Here is a 19,225-nt window from a genome sequence, read left to right on the forward strand (position 1 = left end):
AAACTTGTATAGTTTTGGCGACTTGAATGGTTTTGAGTCTTTGACAATGTGATGTTTGACAGGTCACACATTAAAGTAGTTTTACAAGTTGAGCAAATAAAATATCAAAATTTGAGTTTCACGGGTCATTTAAAAAAAATCATACAAATTCAGGAGCAAAATATCCCTAAAAGTAATGCCACGTGTGGCATTGAAAAGGCCACGAAAGTTCTTTTCCCGTAGGTTAAGCTTTCGATCTACCACATTTATTTCTTTTCTCGTACACCTTTTCAAACTGTTTCAAGGGGTCAAATCAATTGAAAGCGGAATGACGGTGTTGAGTTATTTCCTGCATAAGCAATAGTCGAACCAGCATAATGAAAAAGACGTTGGCCCCTAGAGTCTTGAGTTTGTGGTGGGAAAATGTCACTCATAATGTCATATAGAAGCCTCGTTCGTAGCTTAAAATGCAAAGTTTTTTGTTAGGCTTTTGAAGTAGGCCAAAGTTGCTTTAATTCTTGGGTATAATTAGACTTTGGATTATGAGTGGACGTGGTATTACCGATGATAGGTAATAATCGTTTTACATAATGAAAATTTAATCACTGCTCTTTAAGCGTAGACGTAAACTTATAGTTGGACCACGTTAAATCTAGGGTCTTTCATGTTTACTTAAAGCCATTTTTTATCTTCCATTTAATTTCTTCGAATTGGCATTCCAACAATAAACCCCAAAAAATTTATAAAAAAAAAAATGTTAAAAAAATAATGAGAAAAAGAAATCAAGGGAGAAAACGACAACTAGGGAAAAACGAATGATGAAAATAACTGGTAATAATTGAAAAGAGAATAATTCCAAAACAACTTTTGGGACGACATTTAAACAAAAATTGCTCCGTCGAAAGGATGATAACTGGGGAACCAAAAAAAAAAAAAGAGGAGCTCAAGGAGCTCAGTTCATCTCTTGGAATTATCAGTTTCTTTAAATCACTCGCCATCAACAATACATCACCAACCACTAATTCTGTATGCGGAGAGCTAAAGTCCTAAGTGTTCCATAATTTATGTCAATACGAAGGAAAATATATATATATATATATATATTCTACGAAATACAGCAACCAAAAAAAAAAAAAGCCAATCCTCCAACGCTCCAGACCACACTTTCTTCTTTGCTAAGCCAAAGTTGTTCCTTCAGGCTTCATCTCAACTTCTCAGGGGAAAAAACCAAGATACAGAAAACTTCTACAGCTTTTAAGATCAACCAAGGTGGGAATGTTTTCTCTGTTTCCTAAAATATGGGCATCCAAAGGCAGTTTGGCCTTGTCTCACTCCAAATGTTTATGCAACCATTGAACAATTATCATCGACTCGGCCTGGCTAAAGCAAAACAAGCATCTGGCTTTGTTGACATCAACAACTCAATGACGACAATCCCTCCATCTGGACGGTGGACATTGAGACCAGGCTCGATTAAACCTGCATCAACAAACCGAAAGGGGGGAAAGAGCAAAAAAGATGCATCATCACCGAAATCCAAGCTCGTGAAAGAAAAAAGTGCCAGAAGGAACCAACACTTACCAGGAGAAAGATTTCTACCACCATATAGCTCCTTTGCCAAGGGATTTCCGGCCCATTGATTAACAGCCACGCGACTTGTGGGTTGGAATCCAACTAGCTTTGGCCTGGCTAAAGCAAAACAAGCATCTGGCTTTGTTGACATCAACAACTCAATGACGACAATCCCTCCATCCGGACGGTGGACATTGAGACCAGGCTCGATTAAACCTGCATCAACAAACCGAAAGGGGGGAAAGAGCAAAAAAGATGCATCATCACCAAAATCCAAGCTCGTGAAAGAAAAAAGTGCCAGAAGGAACCAACACTTACCAGGAGAAAGATTTCTACCACCATATAACTCCTTTGCCAAGGGATTTCCAGCCCATTGATTAACAGCCACGCGACTTGTGGGTTGGAATCCAACTAGCTTCCCGTCTAATGACAATACTACCTATGATTGGCCCAAGCAAATACACATTGTACCAAAAAGAAGTGAGCAATATGAAAATCACTGAGCAGAAAGGTATCTTTCTCAAGAAATGAATATCCCATATTTCATGACATTTAGTTTTCATTGTTTTGGTTTTTAAGAACTTTAAGAAAATTTTGAGGATTATCAAGTTTTAAACCCCGTCCACTCAGTGGACCTGGAATTTTAAATTGTTTACGTATTATTTATGTCAAATTTGCATAGGAAAGACTGCAGAAGTAGTATGGTAAAGTCAACTAAAAGACGTGAATTACCTGATAATTAGCAATATCCTGTGCTGATGTCTTAATTTCTGCATCAATACTCTCCGCAGGGGTAGTTGTTGAGATGCCCTCACTGTCAGAATCATTTTGAACCACCAACCTCAAGTATTCTGGCAATATGCCAGTCCAAACACCCACACTTCGCTCTCCTGTTATATCACCGGGCCAACCCAAGGCATCCTTTATCCTTTTGACGACTGAGATGCAAAATGCTTCCAACTAACCAAATAAATATGAAATGTTACAACCTTATGGAAGAGACATTGAGAAAACAAAAACAAAAAACAAAACAAAAAATGATGAAACAAAGAATAAACTTATATCTCCCTTTTCCTTTTTCTTTCTTGTTTCTTCACCAGCAGAACTAACCTCATTCGCACATACTTCTTGAAATAATCAACTGATAAGTCGTCAATAAAAAAGATATACTATAACAGAACATTCAATTAATTTGACCCTATAGTTGCACTCTCAATAGTTATACAAGGCTCAACTTATATAAGAATCCAGCCCGATAACGTCCTGGATATGAACTTAAGAAATGTTATATGGGAATATCCTATGGGAATAATTACTCCATTGGGACGGCATCAAGTGGAAAATACCAATACCCACAAATGAACGTTAAAAATGCTTAAACCAACGTACTCTAAATTCAATTAACCCTCACGTCTACAAGTTCGTAGATGCATACATATTACATACCTCAGCATCGTCTAGAGACTGATGCAGTAAACTTTCAACTTCTGATGATGAAAGAGACTGACTTTCCCGGATGTAATTTCCAACCTTAAGATGCGGCAAACAAAGTTGACCGAGGGCACTAATTGCGATGATAAAAATTCCACTTGCAACAGTGATAGACAGCATTTTCAACAAGACAGAATTCCTCTGAAATAACGGAACGGTGTTAACCCATTGCTTATACAAACAATTAATACAAAATATAGTTCCCAAACTGAAAAGAAACGCAGAAAAACTAAAGAAAACAGGGAAATTCAAGTTATACCAAAAAGTTTAAGAAATGAAAGACAGAGCTATGCAACTCTAGAATTCATATATGTGATAAGCCCCCAATCCGTGTGACTTACGTCAGGCATGCCAAGCGTGGGCCTTAGATTGTGTGTGATCTAGTGCAGCGTCCTGGGGTGTGGGCTACTTTGGGAAATGTGATTTTCTGTTACAAAATGGTTAGCTTCTGTGGTGAGTATATGAGGAAAGTTGGAAAAGGAGAGAGATCAGGGAATTGGTTAGAACTGGGTCTCTCGAATGCCCAATACTATCTTTTATTGTATCTGTCTTTAATTTCCGTCTAAATTCAATAAAAATACAACTGATTCTCTCTCTCTCCATTAAGTCTTATCAATATGATTGTCGCAGAAGTTATTTTATGTTAATGGCTCACCATCATGTTTGGGTGCAGAATATCGAAAATGAATGGGTGTGCTTATGTTGTGTTAACTGTTAAGTAGGATATAATTATGTACGTAATTTATATATCTGACAATATTTAGTCAATATTAAGGGCTCGTTTGTTTGATGCGTTTAAACCTATGATTTTGATTCTACTACAGTATTTTCCTCTCACAAAAAATTTAAATTTCAAATGTCAAAATCAAGAATCACTGGTTTAAACGCATGAACCAAACGGGCACTAAATCTCCGTATTACCCTCCAAGAAAATTCCGCATAAGCAAGAAAAAGACGCAAGAAAATGTGCATTAGATACTTCCATCAATGCAACCAACAATGCTACGTATCAACTAAAAGAAGGTTGCTTCTTTATTTCTGGTAAAATACATTCTCAAACTATAGGTAATCAAGACTCTTACTATCAACTTTACTAAAGAGAAAGAGAAACAAAGAGAAGAAAAGGAATTTGCATCCAAGTACCTTTTTATTGGGCAAATTAGTAAAATTTCGAACGAAGCCACAAGATAGTTCTTTATTGGGCAATGTGTATAGATCTTCATAGTACATGTCTATTACATCTGCCAATCCAACCTGCAAAAATTTAAAAACCCGGGTTACAATAAAGAGAATAATATACTCCATTATGCAACTCTCCTTTATTTTTCTTATGAAAGGCGATTTCACGTTATGATATTTTGCTACAAAGTTAGCCCCAAAACTAAAGCCTGCCAAAAATCTGGCTTTACCAGAAGGAAGTCAAGGATATGGAACCTCTCCATCATAGACATTCCCATTGAGCTTCAGAATAAGTGAAAGCTCGAGACTTCCTATACTACATTCCTTAAAAAGTGTGAAGTACCAATGACAGATATAACAAAAAAAGTAAATTAAATCCCCTGTGAAGACAAAAGAAAAGAGTGAAGTACCATTTGGGAGTGCGTGAAGAGGACTTCCCACATATTGTCCGAAGATTTTCTCCACCCTTCCAACTTTACATCCTTAAGTTGGTTAGCATCAATTTGTATCATGTAAGCAGGAATATACTCACTTGTCCAAGCGCTAAACTGAGGACCACCAATCTTTTCCAATTTAGAGTGTGCCGTTGGCGTCCACCAATGATAGTTCGATCTGTTTCTTGAAGGCCTAAAGTGAGCCTTTGTCGAATTAAACTCTACCAGAAGACTCTTGGCATTCTCAACTATCTCATCTTCAAACAATTTGGTTATGATAACTGAAGAATCTTTCGACACAATCCTTCTAGGCTTCTGTAACCAACAAAATAAACTACTAGAACTTTTGCCCAAATAATTATCGAGGAAACTTCTTTCGGTGCTCTGAAGAGCAGAGATACAAACAGCTTCTGCAAGCACAGAGATAACCCTTTCATCTGATGAGCTAAGGGTGAAAGATGCAGAGACCTGCTGATACGAAATGCATAAGAGAACTGAACCCATCAGTATCATGTTGCACCTGCAGGACAGACATTATTCTGACATTACATTTTACGAGAAAACGACGCGGATCACCTGATTACATAAGAGAAGTACACAACAAAGAGAATGGCAATTCACAAACCTCTCTTGGATTTTCAAGATCCTCCATATTTCTTTCTGTTCCAGGCCTGAAAACAACCAGTTCAAAGCTCCAAAGCTGCTGGAGCACTACTTGTCTAAAAGTCATGGCAAGTATATTCTTAGATGTAGCACCGGAAAATATATCTTCGCGGAGTCTCAGCTTACCGGCCTTTTCTTTAACTTTCCTCGCCGGGAGAAACTGTAGAGACAATTCAATTTTTAGCTAGCATATCCACAACCGAAGAAACAAAGAAATTCAGGATTTTAAAAATACTTAACAAAGCTGCTCATATCATTAATAACCCACAGGACCCTTATGAACTTGGTCAAATAAAAATTCAAACTTTTCAGTATAATTTATCCGTTCATTGCAAATAAAGAGCAGAACAGACTCCCCTTAAAAATGAGCTTACCAACCGGGTTGAGACGGTACTGTGCTGGTCCGAAGAGCCCGGAAAAACGGTCTCCACGACCATGGCGGGCATTCCCGATTGGATATGCTCGTCGGCGGCCTGGCCACCGTCGGCCCCGGCCCGGCCCCGCAGCCCCTCCCCCTGCCGCCCCCGCCCGCCGTCAGAGCCTGCTGGAAATCGACGGCTCCGACGAGAGTGAGCCTCGCCAAGTCGTTCTCGTAAGTCCTCACGCACGGAAGGCTGTTCTCGTTGGAGTCCGCCACCGCCCGGAGTACCTCTTGCTCTGTGCCGGGAACAGCGTTCAGAGAAGAACGGACGAGGACGGGGACAGAAATTCGGAGGTTTACGATGGGCAAAATGGGAAAGAATGCGCCGGTTTTTGGGGGGAAGACGAAGCGAGGTCGGAAGGGAAGGAGAGGGGTGTGGAGGGAGAGAGAGAACGGGACCGCCATTGTTGGAGCTGGGAAAGGGTTTCGAGCTCTGAAACTGGAATTAAACGTTTTACTTTTTCTTTTTCCATTCTTTTTTTTTCGACAATTTCATATTAATACCCGTGTCTCACCGTGTGTTTGGTAGGGTGGAAAAGAGAAAAAAAAAAAATAAAGGAAGGATTTTGTAGAGAAAAATAAAATTTTAGGTTGTTTAGTAAGGAGAAAATGAGAAACGGAGGAAAATAAAAATTCATAAGGCTTACTAATTTTTAATTCTTTTAACTTTGGGAAGAAAAGAGAAGGGAAAAAGTTTGACAAAAATGATACGTAAAATAACAATTTTAACATTCATCATTCATCATATTTTTATTTTTATTAAGGTATTATTATAAAATTTCTTAAATTTAACATTTTATTTTTACTTTTTTTTCTCTTCTACCAAATAACATGAGAGAAAATTATTTTACTTCACCTAAATATTTTACTTCTCTTTCTTTTCTCTTTTCTATCCATCCTACCAAACATAGCATTAGTGTAATAGTCTTTTTATACCTTATATTCTTAATAATTTTGAATTGATATCTTCACATTTTGATAAATCATTTTTTTGTTCTAATCCAGACGTAAAATGCTAAATTTATTATTCTCATTAATTAATTAAAAAATTTTAAAAACATTTTATAAACATTTATGACTCGTTTAGTTCACATATATTGATAAAAATTTTGTGAGATAATCATTAGTAAGAATTTTTTAATTTAAAGTTTTTATAGAAGAAAAATATTGTAACGGAATTAGAATCGTGAGTTTAAGGGGTTGTTTGGTTGGGGGATTCGTACCCCGATTTGAATCATGGTTCATGATTCGCTACAGTTTTTTTCTCACAAAAAATACACGTAAATTGAAAATGGTTCTAATATTATGATTCTAATCCATGAATCAAACATATTATATTTGTTAAACTGAAAAACAAAAAACTTAAAATAAGAGAAATCTTGACAAAAAAAAAGATATTTGTGTGTCCGTTTTATGATTTAGACAAAAATTTTACTTTATACCTGTCAATTTTGCATCAAAAACTAATTATAGTAATTTTTAATTTGATTGATTTTGAGTAGATTCTAACTGTTTTTTTTTTTTCGGTAGAAATATTTCTACTTGTTAAGTCAGTGTCTGCATTTCGCTTATTCAAACCATTTATGTTGACTTTTCCCACTTGCTATGTCACTGTTCGCCTATTCGAGGTATTTATGTTGATTGTTGACTCCGCAGGCTTGTAGCAGTCAACCGAAGAGGGGGGGAAAAAAGAAACGAAACAAAACAAAACAATACGGAGAAATGGCCAAAGAGTACTTCCACAACCCGTTAAGTACAAAATACCAATATATATACCAAATAGTCAGACAGATGATATTGCAGAAATTGTATTTTATGGACTGCAAACTGCCCACATCACTAATACAATATTTGAAGCCCCAAAATAGTCGGGAATAAATTGCAACAGCAATGTGAATCCATCCTATCCAGTTATGGTGACACTAGTGGCTTGGGGGGCTCACCATTTTCATAAACTTTTATACCTGTGTCCCAAAAGTTAGGATATACTTATGTGTCCAAGTAACGCAACGTATTTCCATGCGCGAACAAGCCATTCACAGTATCTTTGCAGAGCACAAAATGAGCTTGACTTAGGTTATATATCAAAGGAAACAAAAAACCGAAAGACTGGATGAGTTAAAGAAGTGATAACACGACCCCCACCACTACCTACTGTTATACCACGACCCCCTAACAATGTGAAGCTCATTCTATACTCCAGCAGGATTCTTAATTTACGTCAGGTAATACTCGGTCACATTTTCAACTAGATAATCATACGGTGCACCCAGTCCGTAACCAAATGTACCGTTTGTTGTTGCTACTCGGCTTGCCGTGGTATAAACATTTCCTCCAGCATTAACCTTTGTGTTGATTTTGGCTCTACCCTTGACAGAGCGCTTGATGTCGGGAGAGGGAAACTCGGCAGAAAGTCTCCCCATCTGCTTTTGCAGATCAGCAACTGAATCATTAGATATTTTCCCCTTGGCGCTTTTCTTCCCATCAACGAGCTTCAACTCCAACCTATATAGTGCACATGCATCACACTTGTTGATCTCGTATTCGTAAAGGTGCCACTCAATATGGTTCAAGGGTTGCGGATCCATATAGTAGGATCTCTTCAATCCTCCAAACTCATTCATCACTTGCTTCCTCGACTCATGCCAACCACGTCCGCTATAATCCGGTAATGACCTCTGCTTTCTGTTACCACTCTCAAATGCTCTACGAGGCTTGTCAAAAAAGAGCCACTCTCTAATTGTTTCACCTTCGAGAACCGAGAGATCAAAGAGTTCTGCATAACAAAACATAACAAATAAACTGACTGAATCCCAAAAGGCCGAAATTTGCAACATATTCACAGAAAAAGTTTTAAAAAAAATGCCACTCCAAAGTCCAAATCAATGTGAAAGAAAACCCAAATGCTGACTGAATCCCAAAAGGCCGAAATTTGCAACATATTCACAGAAAAAGTTTTAAAAAAAAATGCCACTCCAAAGTCCAAATCAATGTGAAAGAAAACCCAAATGATACCAGGTGCATTCCACGGAGATTTTGCAGTTGCAGCTCCTTCACACTCTGGGACACCTACATCTTTTCCTTGTGCCTTTGCACTAAGAGCAGCAAAAAGCAGTCCATCCTTCAAGCCAATGCCACAAGGTCGAAGAACAGGACCCATACCGGGTGGTCCTTCATTCAATGCAAGAGCAGCATGAAAGCTACTGCAATAGTCTTGACACCAGTCCAACCCTTGAGCAGGCCTTGGGCAATCCCAAAGTGCACATTTCGGGCCCAAGAAAGCAGAAGGTGGAGGGCATATGCTTGGAAGATAGCTAGAAATATGCGGCAGTGCATCCTCTACAGACAATCCTGTACCGTTAAAGCCAGTATAGAAGTTGCGGTCAAAGTCTTGATGTAACTCATATGGATGATAGTCTAAATGAGTAGCTCCTTCCAAATTGTTAACTGAAACATTGCAAACTCTTGAGCTGGAGTTTTTGCAATCAATCAAAGGGAAGCCAGGTTCCTGCTGCACCTGGTTCATGCCAAACCCCTGAAAAATTCACACTCACCAATAAGTGCCCACTTTCAACTGCATATTATCATCGGTGCAAAATAAAACTATCAAATAGAACAGAAGACTCTAATAATTAAGATTTTTAAATATTGCACAAGCACATGTAAGATGAATAAGCATTCTTGGCTATGTAAAGATGTGCTGCACATTAAAAGAATGTTAACAGTTGCAGGGGTCAAATTTTACAACATTAGTAAGTGCTATTTCAATCCCCTTCCATATAAGCCTACGCTTTGAGAGAAAAACAAGTGATCGAACCTCAAGAATGTTACATATCTTGCACACTCATGTCACCGCTCCTTACGCTCAACGGCATGTACTTTATGTTCTTATACTCCACACGAAAACTAGGGAATCACTCTAAAAGAGCAGTTTCTGAACCAAGCAAGGCTATCAAGCAAGCCATGCATACTACACAATTAGATTTTTCTACAGTGAGCGCGCTTCCCAATTGCAATCTTCTTCACTAAATTGATTATTCCTACAACTGTTATCTTACTTTTGATGGAGCAACCAATAGGTTAAATGGACTTCAATTGACATTGTAGGTAAGCCTAGATACCATCAATGAATCCATATCTAAGAACTAACCCAAAGAAGTTTGTCAATACCCATGCTGGCGTTTGCTCTTTCCCACATCATGCACAAACTAGAAAGGGTTCTGGGTATATAAATGAGACCAAGAAAGGTCAATTGATATAGTAGATTCCTAATTGAGGAGAATCAAGGAAATGTCACGGCATGCATTATCTTTCCATAGTTATTATTTTCAACAACAGATGATAACCACTACAGAGAATCAATACTGAGATATCACAACAACTGAAATAAACAAACAACATATTAACCCAAAAAAGCATTTGTAACATAAAAATTCAAGAAACAAAGCCCACCTCAGGAAAAACCATGGTTTCTCCAACTTGAAAACTTTGATCAGTAGGCTCGGGCTTCGGAGCGGCTAATGGACTAGTGGCGTCATCTTCCTCCTCACAGAGCTGCAGTAGGCGATAAATGTCCGATGAGAACGATCCGGGACTACCACCCTGTACCAACCCATAAAGATCACAAGTCACAACCAGAAAAACCACATCACAGCCTAAATCTAGCTCTCAATTTACACATTTTAAGGACAATTCTTATACCACCTATCACATACATCGGAGCATAAATTCATTTACACGTGTGGATCAAGATAGGTACTGAAAATGGCAATAAACATTTTATATGATATCCTGACTTGTTGCAAGGAAGAAGCCGGGGAGGGCTCATTGAGCTCGGCTTTCCATTCGCGGAGCATCTGATGGACTTGCTCTTCGAGGACCGCCAAATCGATCGTGCGGCTCTCCTTCCTCGCGTATTGGAGGTCCATGAACACGGCCTGCAGGTCATCCACACGGTTTTTCGCTTTGTCCTTAAAGAGCTTGTGCGTCACTGACTTGCATTTGCTCTTCGAATTCTTCTCCATCCTAAACCTCACCTTTTCAATCCTGTTATAGACCCTGAATTTCACGCACCAAACCAAACCCATCTCAGATCATTAAATACCCATTAAACTTCTAAAAGACTAAACCATTCCCAACAAGCAAAAAGCGAAAAATTTCACCCCAAATTAAGCATATCCAAACAAAACCCAAATCATGAATCGGAGCAAACTTAACAGAAACAAACACGAAATCACCAAAACTATACTAAAATTTTTGGAGGTACTAAAGTTGTACCAAAACCAAACAGAAATAAAAAATAAATAAAATATATATATATAAACAAAACCCAAATCATGAATCGGAGCAAACTTAACAGAAACAAACACGAAATCACCAAAACTATACTAAAATTTTTGGAGGTACTAAAGTTGTACCAAAACCAAACAGAAATAAAAAATAAATAAAATATATATATATAAACAAAAAACAAAAAACAAAACAAAACAAAAAAATGAGCAATTACCCAAAAAGCTAAATCGCAAGAAGAGTTTGGAGTAAAGCTGGGATCGAAAATCCAAGTCCGGAAGAGGAGAGTTAATAAGTGAGAGAAAGTGAGAGGAAACTGAGAGAAAGAAAGTGAAATATTCGATCGAAAAAGGCGAGAGATGCTTACTCCTCAAAGCGTTTGATGCCGAATTTCCAATCCGCAAAAGCTTTTTTTTTTTTTCCGGTTTTTGCTTTAATTTATTTTTAGTGTTTGAGGTCTCTCTCTAGTCACTCCCACAAAGGCCAACAACAGTGGCTCGGCCACGGCCTCTCTCTGGGTGTGAAGCAACGTGGACGCGCCAAAAAGCTGAAAGGGATAAAAAATAAAATTCAAGTTGCCCTCAACGTTGACGTTATTTACTGGCATACAGCCTTGGATTTTCTAAAGATATGAGTCACGATTACTCATCCTGTGGGGGCTAGTTTGGTAATTTGACCTTCCCTTTTACTTTTGTTTACTTTGCACTTAAGCTTGATCGAATTTACTGTTGGGTGCTTTTTGGTTGGGGATGTGTACCTTGATTTAAATTATAGTTCGTGATTTGTTACAGTATTTTTTTCTCATAAAAAATATACGTAAATTGAAAATAATTCTAATCTAATGGTTTTAATCTATGAACTAAACGTCTCCTTAATCTCGTACTTTTCACTCATTAAAATTGAAAATTTAAGTTAAAAAATAAATTTATGTAAAAAATATAGTGTAACAAAATAGATTAAATTTAAATTTTTATAAAAAAAATATTATAGTAAAAATTTAAATTATAATTTGATCTATAATTCTTTTTCTATAAGCTCTATATAAAAAGGGGAATGAAATGGTGTACTTCAACCAAGTAATATGTTCGGCAACCCTATTTTTTAGTTAAAAACTCAAAAAAAAATAATTCGAGTTACAACTTTATTTGAGTTCATGTTCTTTTAAGTTTGAACTCGAGTTTGGGACTAAAACTCAAGTTCAAGTTTCTCATTTAACTCGAGTTCAGAAACTTGAACTCAAATTAATGAACAATATTTTTTCTATTCTTAAAAATGCTATAACTTTTTCGTTTTAATTCTAATTGAAATGATTTTTTTTCTATGCGTTGACAACGAAAAAACGAATAAAACCCCACTCATATACCCTATTAAAATTTTTCATCAGCATTGAGTTTTTATTAAAATACTATCTAAATACAGATTCAAGTTTTGACTCACTCAAACACAAACTCAAAAAGATTCTTATCTCAAACTATAACTCAAATGTACACAACTAAATACAAACTCAAGTTACAATTTCAACTCAAGTTATAACTCAAACTCAATTTAAAATTTACACTCAAATTACCTAACTAAAAAACGACAAAATAACAACCCAGGTGGTCCAAATCATCATCTAATGGTCAAATTTATACATATGGCTAATACATTCCCTCACACCTCGTAGCACACGGTCCACGCCTCATACTTTAACCTTGTTTGTTTGTTCATTTTATTTCATCTTCTTTTCTTTTTTTAAAAAAAACTTATTTGTTTAGCTTTTTCAATTTTAAGATTACTTATATTAATGCTACGAGTAATATATTATTTTAACATATTAAGATTAGATTTGTGAATGGATTTTTATTCATTGATAATAATATGTTAGTACTAATTGATTTTTATTAATTGGTAAAAATATGTTAATACTAATTAGACTTTAATATTAATTTTTAAAGCTAAAGTACCCATAATCTAAATGTTTAATATTAATATTGATTACTCTTCCCTCTATTCTTATTAATAAAAAATTAAGATAAAAACACGGGACCTGCCTAAGGCGCGTCCCTCAAGCTAGTACAATATAAAAGAGGAGATGAGTGTTTCATTTTTTGTTCTTCAACTACTCCCTTGCATGCTTATATATAAATTGTTTTTTAACTTTTGCTACCATGTTTTTACTTTAATACTTGCTTGTTCGATTTGTTTTTGTAATTTTTTAAATATTGTACTATTATGGTTTCACAGTAAAAAAAATTTATAAATTGATCCTTTTTGCATCAAATGCTTTCTTGTTTGTTTTTTTTTATTTATTTAAATATTTTCAACTTGTAAATCTTTAAAACACTTTTTACTGCATATATAAATATATATATATATGAGCAAAGGCACATTTTTTTTTTGAATTTTTTTAACCATCATCGTACATAATATGAAATTGTTGAATTTGATGACTTTCTAATAAGTTTACACGTTTTATTTGAAAATCTTCATTATATTATTTTTCAATTGAAAAATATTAATTAGGTTGACTATATTTATTCATGTTTGTAATAATTAAAACATTTGTTAGCATGTTATACACGTTTAAGTTCAACTCGAAGTTTAAGTTTAATTATTTGCATACTTATTTTATATATTTTAATAAATAAATAATCAAAGAAAATAATTATAATTGTTTGATAAAAATAATTCTTTAAAATAAAACAAAGAAAAAAGCATGCAAATTGTAAAGCAAAGAAAAAAAAAAGTTATAAACAGGGACGTACCTTAGGCTCTCTCATGCTAGTAACAGATATGTTCAGAAAATGATCAAATGGCAAAAATAGAGCACATCAAATATTTGTAGTTAATTTGATTTAATCAGTTTAAGAGTCTCATTTTTAATTAGGTTTAGTAGTATTTTTTAAAGGGTTTAGACAGTTAAAAGGATCAAAATATTTATATATATTCTTGTATCTTTTTATATGTTCTAACAGGATAAGTTCTAAAATAGGTTACTGTTATTTTATGTGATAACAAAATCTAAGAAAAATGTTTAATAACTAATTTTATGCAATAGCCTCAAATTTTATAAATGTTCAAAACCATTGAAGTCGTAAGCGTTAAAAAAAATATATCTTACCAAACTAACCAAACTGAATCTATATTGTTTGATTCCATTTGATGTTCTCTAGAAATCTCAAATTGACCAGAAGCAAATTAACATTTTTTGTTTGCTTGGAAAATTTTTTCTTCAAAGCCAACCATAAAACATCCCTAACTTGATTGATTTCATGGTTTTGAGTTATATTTTGGTTTGGCCCGAGCGTAAAAACTGAAAACATTAATAACAAAACTCTATGACTTTCTTTGCGTGGACAAATCTATATGTTAGTTAGTACCTAATAGCTCTCATTTATGTAAACAAAACAATAAAATGATGAAAAATAAATCAAACAAAATCAACACACGAAATTTATAGAGACTTTAATGAAAGACTATGGGTGCGTTTAGAACTCATTCTAAAATGATTTTATTTTTGTATAAAAATAAAAATTAAAATGTTTTCAATTTTAGACAAAAATTATTTTTAAAATGTGTTTGGTAGTTTTATCAAAAGATTATTTTCAGTCTCTGCTCGAGAAATGAGAAAACAAAAATAAAAAATAAAAAACGACTAAAAGTCATTTTTTTATTTCTTTTTTATTTTACACTAAACCAAAAAATCGTTTTTATTTATGTTTTTTGTTTTTATTGTGCCAAACGCCGTTTTAAAAACGTTTTCATTTTTTATTTCTCAAAAAACGTGAAAAATAAAAGCATGATTAATTCCAAACATAGCCTATATTTTTTCTCTATTTCTCTGATTAACCAAAAAAATAGCACCCCTTTTATAATAAAAACCAGGAAAGCAAAATTTCACAAGTGTAAAATCTCTAAACTACCATTTAAACAATAAGATAATAAATTATTAGAATAAATAATTAAGTTCCGCAACTCCACGTAGATCATTTACTCCCACATAAATTGCACCTTTTTTTAAGGGAAACTAAATTGCACCTTTTCTTGTATTATTTACGTACTTCTTTTTTCTTCTCGGAATCTCTGAAAACACGAATTCCTTTTCTTATCTCTTTCTACACTTTTATTCTTCTCCTAAAATTTAGGCATTGACCTTTAATAAGCAATAGCTACATTATGACACTGCAAATTGTACGTGCACCCTTTTACCTTACTTTATTATGGTACAACTTTTTCATTGTTTTGTATAGCCTCAATAGAATCTATGCATTACGACCCCGCATGAAATTAAAGTACGTTTTGTTCATAAATTAAAATTATGAAAAAAATATTATAATAAATTATGAATCATGATTTAAATTGGGATATAAATCCTTCAACTAAACAACCTTTAAGTCAACAAAAGTGTGTCATGAAAAAATCTTATTAAAAAAGTCATAACACGTTGTTCGAGCAAATTTAAGATCCACCGACTCTATGTATTTCAACTTTATCATTAATGTTACCAGCTACAAGATTAAATGGTGTGTGTGTGTGTTTTTTTTTTAATTATTTTTTTAAAAAGGTGTAGATCAGAGGCGTGACAATAGATAGCCACCATTACATTTTTCTCTCTCTCTTAGTTTTTTTTTTTTTTTTTTTTTTTTTTTTTTTTGGCTAGTACCTTTAATTTTTAATTTGGCTAGTACCTATAATTGTTATTTGTTTGTTAACTTAACCAAGGCAGGAAGATCTATATTCTATCTACTTAGATAACATTATATCAATTCAAAGAGCTAAGATCACCACGTGGAGGGCTTGTTTGGCATTAATTTTGGAGTGATGCTTTCTAGATTAATGTAAAGAATCTATAGGTTAGGGTGTTTGATATAAAATTTTGAATGTTGACTTTAATATTAGAAATAAAAACTAACCTAGAGATATCTGTAAAATTACCTCAAAAATTATTTTTATTAAATAACAATATGGGCATCTTTATTTTAATCATTATATATTTTACGACAATTTAATCCATAATTTACCAAAAACTTATTTTACGCTTTTGATATTCACAACAACATTGAAAAAAATTACCAAACCCCTGTATACTTATATTCGTAGTGATGTTTGAGTGACAACACATTTAAAGATAAATATTTGAACAGCACAATAATGTTACACTGGCCTATTGTTTCTTTACTTGGTTCAAGAGAAGAAATCCGAGCTCGGGGAGCTTGAGCTGTGATTTGATAGACACTATTTTTACCATTTCCGTGATCTTTTCCAAAACGTTGTGAAAAGCTTTTTTTGATTGGTAATATGGTTATGTCAAAGAGGGGTAAATAAATAGAAGACTTATTATTGAGTCTAAAAATACGTTTGGTTTGAGGATTTAAACCATAATTTGAATCATGGTTCATGATTTATTATAGTATTTTCTCTCATAAAAAATACATGTAAATTAAAAATAGTTCTAATCACATGATTCTAATATATGAACCAATCGTCTCATAAATAAGTGAAAAGTTATTGTCTCGTTGTTGATCGGTGGAGAAATATAAAAGTGGTCTTTACTATAGAAGTGGAAAGCTACAATAGCAATACTCATTTTGTTGAGGGTGAGAGAGGTGAAAGATGAGATGGGCAAGGAAGGTATAAAGAGCATTTCCCACTACCATCAACCAGATTCCGGCAAGGAAGGTATAAAGAGCATTTCCCACTACCATCCAGATTCCTAACTATTTAGCACCAAAAAAAAAAAAAAAACAGATTCCCAACTTGATGCTCATTTGAGTTGGAAGAGAATTAAAAGGTGTGGTGGGACAGTGTTGGAGATTATCAGCATCTTATATCTCGAAATTTAGGTTGTCACTGAGGTTTTAATTTTGTGCAGCTTTGCGTTTTGAATTTTATAAATTTGTGCAAAGAAACAAGGTAAAATATATAGCTAAGTATGATAAATTAATTCTGAAACATTACGGGGGTAGATTGCAAATTTAAAAAGAGAAAAAGTTTCTAGGTTTGTTTCATAAATTTAGGGCCCGTTTAGTTCGCTGATTCGAGTTGAGATGTGATTTTATGTGAGAACTTTTTACTGTAGCAAAAAAGTTAAATGTGATTATTTATGAGAGATTTTTACTGTAGCAAAACTCGAATTATAAACTCGAATTAACGAAATGAATGGGGCCTTAAACTACTGTTCAAAATCTATAGTGTTTTGTCTTATAAAATTTAAATTTTTATTCAAACTTATAAATTAAACGGACTCTTAATATATTATCACTTTGTTTTTTTTTTCTCCGGAAAGTGACAATATCACTTATAGCTCCAGAGAATTTTATTTTATTTTATGTTCATGGGTCTAAGGGAAAATACATCAAAAATTTGGCCAATCAGATTTTTGGGAAGCAACTCTGATGCTACTGTTCAAACTCTGTTTTTGTTGCTATTGTCTGAATTTCCTAAAGTGATATTTGTCTCATCAAAGTCTTATGCCCCGTTTATTTCGCCGATTCGAGTTTAGAATTCGAGTTTTGCTACAGTGAAAAGCTCTCAGAAACAGTTACATCTAACTTTTTTGCTACAGTAAAAAGCTCTCACACAAAATCACATTTCAACTCGAATTATAAACTCGAATCAACGAAGTGAACAGGAACTTAGTAATTTAAAAATCTACAATAATATTCCCCTCCCTAAAAAAGGACGTACAATAATTCTAAATTAGAATAATAATAAAAAAAGTCTGCAGTGTTAAATCAAAATGCAAAAAATTATTCTTATGTTATAAAAGAAATGTTTGAGATTATCCTTTATATTTTCTAACGACACAAAATTCACCTATGTATTTAGCCACAAAAAAAAATTCCACTTTATTTTAGTGAGAAATAATAGTATTAAAAGATTTTTTGGCCATGCATAAAAGACACCATGATGTTAGTTATAAAGATAACAACCTCATTAAGCATCAACAAAAATATCTTTTTTTTAATAATAAATTAAAAGTAAAGATTAAATTTCTCAAATGAGGAAAAAAAATTTATGCTATGTTTAGTAGGATGGACAGAGAAAAGGAAACAATGAGAAGTAAAATACATAAGTGAAGGAAATAAAATAATTTTCTTTCATGTTGTTTGGTAGAAGAGAAAGAAAAGTGAAAAGAAAATGTTAAATCTAAAGTATTTTACAATAATACCCTAATACAGATAAAATTATGATGAATAATGAAAGTTAAAATTGTTATTTTACACCTCATTTATTTGTCAAATTTTTTCTATATTCTTTTCTTCTTAAAATTGAAAGGATTAAAAATTAGTAAGTCCTGTAGATTTTTCATTTTCCTTCATTTTTCATTTCGTCTCTACAAAACAATCTAAACTTTTATTTTTCTCTCTAAAATCCTTCATCTATTTTATTTCTTATTTCTTTTCCACCCTACCAAACACACCCTAAAGATCATATTTACCACCTAGAGTTTTCTCATTTGGAGCACCATTATTTCTTTTCTGAATGGTAACAGTGCCTTCTCGCACAACTATATTTAACTAAATTTGATACCAGATTGGATTTTGTCCGATTAAAAAGTACAAGACATAATTAGGACGTTTGGTAGAGGGATTCGTTCCCTGATTCGAATCATGATTCGTAATTCGCTACAATATTTTTTCTCACAAAAAATACACGTAAATAAAAAATAATTCGAATCACATGATTTGAATCCTCCAACCAAACGTGATTCTCATATTTTGATGAAGACATAATTTCATTTAGATTCTCGTATTTTGATGAAACATAAAGAAAATTTTTATTATTATCTCTATCAAATTAGCACGTTATTGAAAATAATTTGCACAATACATGTGAGTTGGAAGTCAAAAGTCACCTTTTTGATTCTCATATTTTGATGAAACATAAAGAAAATTTTTATTATTATCTCTACCAAATTAGCACGTTATTAAAAATAATTTGCACAATACATGTGAGTTGGAAGTCAAAAGTCACCTTTTTCAGTGATAAGGAAATCTTAGCTCACAAGGAGACAAGTGGAGCATCATAGCACAGTTAAACATATTCTTTTGTTATTAAATAAAATATTGTTATCCAATGAGGCACAGAGAATCATTCCCATTTTGGTTTGGAAAATCCATTCAGCACAACCACTCAAACAATCTTAACAACTAAGTATAAAAAAAAATAAAAAAATAAAAAACTCAAATGGCTGAATAGTCATAAAAAAGTA

The 19,225-nt window shown here is 33.7% G+C and overlaps 2 protein-coding genes across 5 annotated transcripts; both read right to left on the bottom strand.

The window, feature by feature from the left end:
- Positions 1 to 1,342: 1,342 nt before the first annotated feature.
- LOC21398150 lies at positions 1,343 to 6,231 on the bottom strand. Its single transcript, XM_024175300.1, has 10 exons — positions 5,849 to 6,231; positions 5,693 to 5,813; positions 5,281 to 5,478; positions 4,632 to 5,123; positions 4,186 to 4,296; positions 2,998 to 3,183; positions 2,284 to 2,511; positions 1,870 to 1,990; positions 1,561 to 1,767; positions 1,343 to 1,458 (listed from the first exon to the last, which is right to left on the bottom strand). Exons 1-10 carry the CDS (start codon positions 6,142 to 6,144, stop codon positions 1,343 to 1,345), a joined length of 2,076 nt encoding a protein of 691 aa, XP_024031068.1. The 5' UTR covers positions 6,145 to 6,231.
- Positions 6,232 to 7,468: 1,237 nt separating this feature from the next.
- Positions 7,469 to 11,525, bottom strand: LOC21398151 (transcription factor VOZ1). Of its 4 annotated transcripts, XM_024175281.1 has the most exons (6): positions 11,396 to 11,525; positions 11,246 to 11,282; positions 10,536 to 10,797; positions 10,192 to 10,341; positions 8,755 to 9,274; positions 7,469 to 8,515 (listed from the first exon to the last, which is right to left on the bottom strand). In XM_024175281.1, exons 3-6 carry the CDS (start codon positions 10,761 to 10,763, stop codon positions 7,956 to 7,958), a joined length of 1,458 nt encoding a protein of 485 aa, XP_024031049.1. In that variant the 5' UTR covers positions 10,764 to 10,797; positions 11,246 to 11,282; positions 11,396 to 11,525; the 3' UTR covers positions 7,469 to 7,955. The 4 variants fall into 4 exon arrangements, with proteins under 4 accessions (XP_024031049.1, XP_010111154.1, XP_024031048.1 ...); XM_010112852.2 differs by lacking the exon at positions 11,246 to 11,282; XM_024175280.1 differs by lacking the exon at positions 11,396 to 11,525 and having other exon boundaries at positions 11,246 to 11,333.
- Positions 11,526 to 19,225: the final 7,700 nt, after the last annotated feature.

Source organism: Morus notabilis, unplaced genomic scaffold (assembly GCF_000414095.1).
Source record: "Morus notabilis unplaced genomic scaffold, ASM41409v2 Scaffold744, whole genome shotgun sequence".
NCBI lineage: Eukaryota > Viridiplantae > Streptophyta > Magnoliopsida > Rosales > Moraceae > Morus > Morus notabilis.